At 45.5% G+C, this 3,186-nt stretch overlaps 1 protein-coding gene across 1 annotated transcript in view; it reads right to left on the bottom strand.

Annotated features, from left to right (window-relative positions):
• Positions 1 to 3,090, bottom strand: part of tfap2a (transcription factor AP-2 alpha) — a gene marked incomplete in the record, with an annotated part of 7,953 nt that extends 4,863 nt beyond the window's left edge. The window contains 3 exon segments of the mRNA XM_014008505.1: positions 672 to 723; positions 1,662 to 2,081; positions 2,471 to 3,090. Coding sequence (XP_013863959.1) covers positions 672 to 723; positions 1,662 to 2,081; positions 2,471 to 2,497 — 499 coding nt within the window.
• Positions 3,091 to 3,186: the final 96 nt, after the last annotated feature.

Here is a 3,186-nt window from a genome sequence, read left to right as displayed (position 1 = left end):
AAATGGAACAAAGAAATGAAGCTAAATCTCGATACGTTAGGTCTAATCTGACCTGACAAAAAAAGGCCTCCCTGTGTTGCATCATCAACAATATTATTCCTTACATTTCTGCACACTCAAACGAACAAATTAAAAAAAAGTAAAAGCAGGAACAAGCTCGACCAAAAAAAAGCAGCATTTTGAGGTATTAAACCTCAGCCATGTGAGCCGTTTTGATTCGCTTTCCAAATGACATTTTATCATCCAGCACACACTTTCTGTCCAGCTTCCATTTTACATTTGGCCATGCTGCGTGATTGCAGCTATTGGTTCCTAAAGTGCCAGGGGTCGTCTCTGCCTCTATAGCCTGCATCTTTGACCATCAATAGCAGGGGCCCACAAAGCCCACCAGCTCCACTCATCTCCCTGCTGCGCCGAAACGCTGACAGTAAATTCCATCAGCGAGGAGAGGGGAGAAAAAAAAGGTGCAGCCAGTTTGATGCACTTGGAAAGCATGTAATGAAAAATAGGCTACTTGCGTATTAGGATCAGTCAGGCATTGCATCGAGTTCTCTGGAGCAGAATGAGTGTGTGTGTCTGTGTGTCGGTGTGTGTGTCGGTGTGTGTGTCGGTGTGTGTGTGTGCAAGAAGAAGGGGAAAAAATGCATGATATCTCAGAGGAAATTGCTTACCTTTTTTAATTACAGTCTGGTCGGGAATGTGGATTCCTTGATCCTCAACAGGCTGTGACACAAATGCAAAAGAAGAAAAAAACGGGGTGTAGTTTTAGCATTAAAGCACAGAAATGTCACTTCTGGGTACGTGAACGCATCTCAGGACGCTGCGCACCAACGAACAATGAGCCTGGCGCAATTAGCAGCACAACATGGAGGCTTCTCCTGCAAGGCCCTGCACGAACCTGGTCCCGGTTTTGGGCTTCCACAGACCCCAAGCAGCACACATGGCAACACAAAGCCAGACTTAAATAACGAAGCCCGCATCGCACCAGAACCCTGACCCAGTTTCCCTGCCACAAGGAAACCTCCAATCTGGATTGAGTAGTAATTACGGCGGCGCAGCCTCTTACAGGGCCTGTGAACTAATTAGAGAAATGATCTGTTTGTTTTCTGATTWAAAAAAAACCACGTAAAGAATCATCTGAATCAGAGCGGGGCTTTATTGACAATCCAGGAGCTCATTCATCACGCATCTTTTTAGCCCAAACTCAATACAGCAAACTCGATTCTCTCGTTAGCGCGCGCGCAACGCGTCACTGTGCGCGGAGAGCTTTTGTCTGCAAAGAGAAATCTAATAAAAGTCATAACGTGTCGGAAAAACCTGGCAGAAATCTTTCCAATGCAGTTCATAACAAAAAAAATCTAATTAAATGATTTATAGAGTTTAAAAAATTGTTTTTAATATATTTTAAAAACAGAGGAGAATGAAGCGTTTTGTTCTCATTTATTTTCAGATATTTAAAATGTATTTATTATATAATTTAGTGTATTTTTACAAATAAAAATGTAATATAATTATTAGGAATTTAAAAAAATATCAGCCTGAACAGAGCGTAAAGCGTTGATTTACTTAATTATAATAAAAATATCAAATGAACTTCATTATTTCGTCGTTTAGAGACAAATATTTATATTAAGGAGCAGTTTGGAGCAGAGCTGCCTCACCTGAACGTCTTCTAAAGAGTGAGGTATTCCATGGATGGGGATAGAGTCCGACAGTCCCGTGTCGAGGCCGTGTCCGGACGGCAGCAGCACCTCCCTGCGGTACTCCCGGCACAGCTGGTGGGGCAGCGAGCGGTGCTGGTGCAGCAGGCCGCTCTCCTGGGCCTGCCGCTGGCCCGGCCAGCCCGGGTGCTGCGACTGCGGCTGGGCGTGCAGCGAGTTCAGGGAGTACGGGTCGTTGACGTGCGAGTACGGGTCCTGAGACTGCGGGTAGATGGGCTGGTAGGGCGGGGGGAAGTACGGCGGCTGGAAGTCCGAGTTGGGCGTGTGGGAGAGCGGCGGCGCGCTCGTGTAGGGGCTCTGGCCCACGCCGCCCAGCTGAGGTAGCCTGGCTGTCCCGTTGCTGGTGCCGTCGTGCCGGTCCTGACAGGGGAGGGAGACAGAGAAAAGGCTTTATTTTCAGCCGAAATCATTCTTTTTTAATCCCACTTTATTTTAGCTGCARGGGAGGACTCAGTCTCTGCATGGCCTCTGGAATAAAACAATGTTATTCATTGTAAATTATAGTTTAAGGGGAAAAAAACAAATATTTGCAAATGTAAAAATCCTCTCAACAAATTAAAAAGAAAATATAAATCTAAAAACAAATTAATMCACAAATTCCCAGGGTGAGAAATAAATGTTCATTTTATTTTTTTTAATTATTATAATTATTTGAACGCTTTTAGACATGTACCATCCAAAAAATAGGCTTAGATTTAGTGGATAAATTATAGCATATTTAAAAAAACAGCTTAACACGAACAACTTACCATCGCAGAGAAACTGTGCACTAACATGTTTAATGTTGGTGCCTCTCAATGAAATGAAATAAAAATCACTTGGAGAACACTGTTAGTGTTAGATAGAGGAGAGGGGCGAGCAAATAAAGAAAAAAAACTGTTGAAGGCCCCCCCAGAAAAAAAAATCAGACTGGTTTCCTGCAGGATGACGGTGGCCCTCAGTGCGCCTCAGCAGCAGGACGATAATCCATCAGAACCAAACTGTAAAGATCCGAGCTGCTCCTCATTTAAAAAGGACAAAAAAACAGCAAAGAATAAAAAAAAGCTGCTGGTGGATCGGGGCTGAAAGTTTCTCCTCGCTCTCCGGCTTCTCTCACAGCGTCCCCGGGCTGGAGCTCATAACAGAGCCGCTTCTCGGTGCGCCCTCTTCCCTCCCTAACAGAGCGCGTTCATGGCTGCTGATATCACACGGGTTGCTCAAGAATGAGGGAAAGAAGAAGAAGAAAAAAAAAGAAGAAGAAGTGGAGGAGATGTGGCGCGCGAAGCGGAGGACGCAACTCGAGGCAGGAGTCTGCGCTTAAATGACGTCCATTGAAAGGAGGAATCGGTATATCTAATCAGGGATGGAGGAGGGGGGGGGAGTGAGAGAGTGTTCGCAGGGAGGGAGGGGAGTGGAGACAAAAAGAGGGACATTCACTCCGGTCTGACGAATCAGAGGCAGGGGGATGGAGGAGGGGAGGGAGGGA

This window comes from Austrofundulus limnaeus, unplaced genomic scaffold, assembly GCF_001266775.1.
Source record: "Austrofundulus limnaeus strain Quisiro unplaced genomic scaffold, Austrofundulus_limnaeus-1.0 Scaffold50, whole genome shotgun sequence".
Lineage (NCBI taxonomy): Eukaryota > Metazoa > Chordata > Actinopteri > Cyprinodontiformes > Rivulidae > Austrofundulus > Austrofundulus limnaeus.
This window is presented reverse-complemented; position numbering and strand designations above follow the sequence as displayed.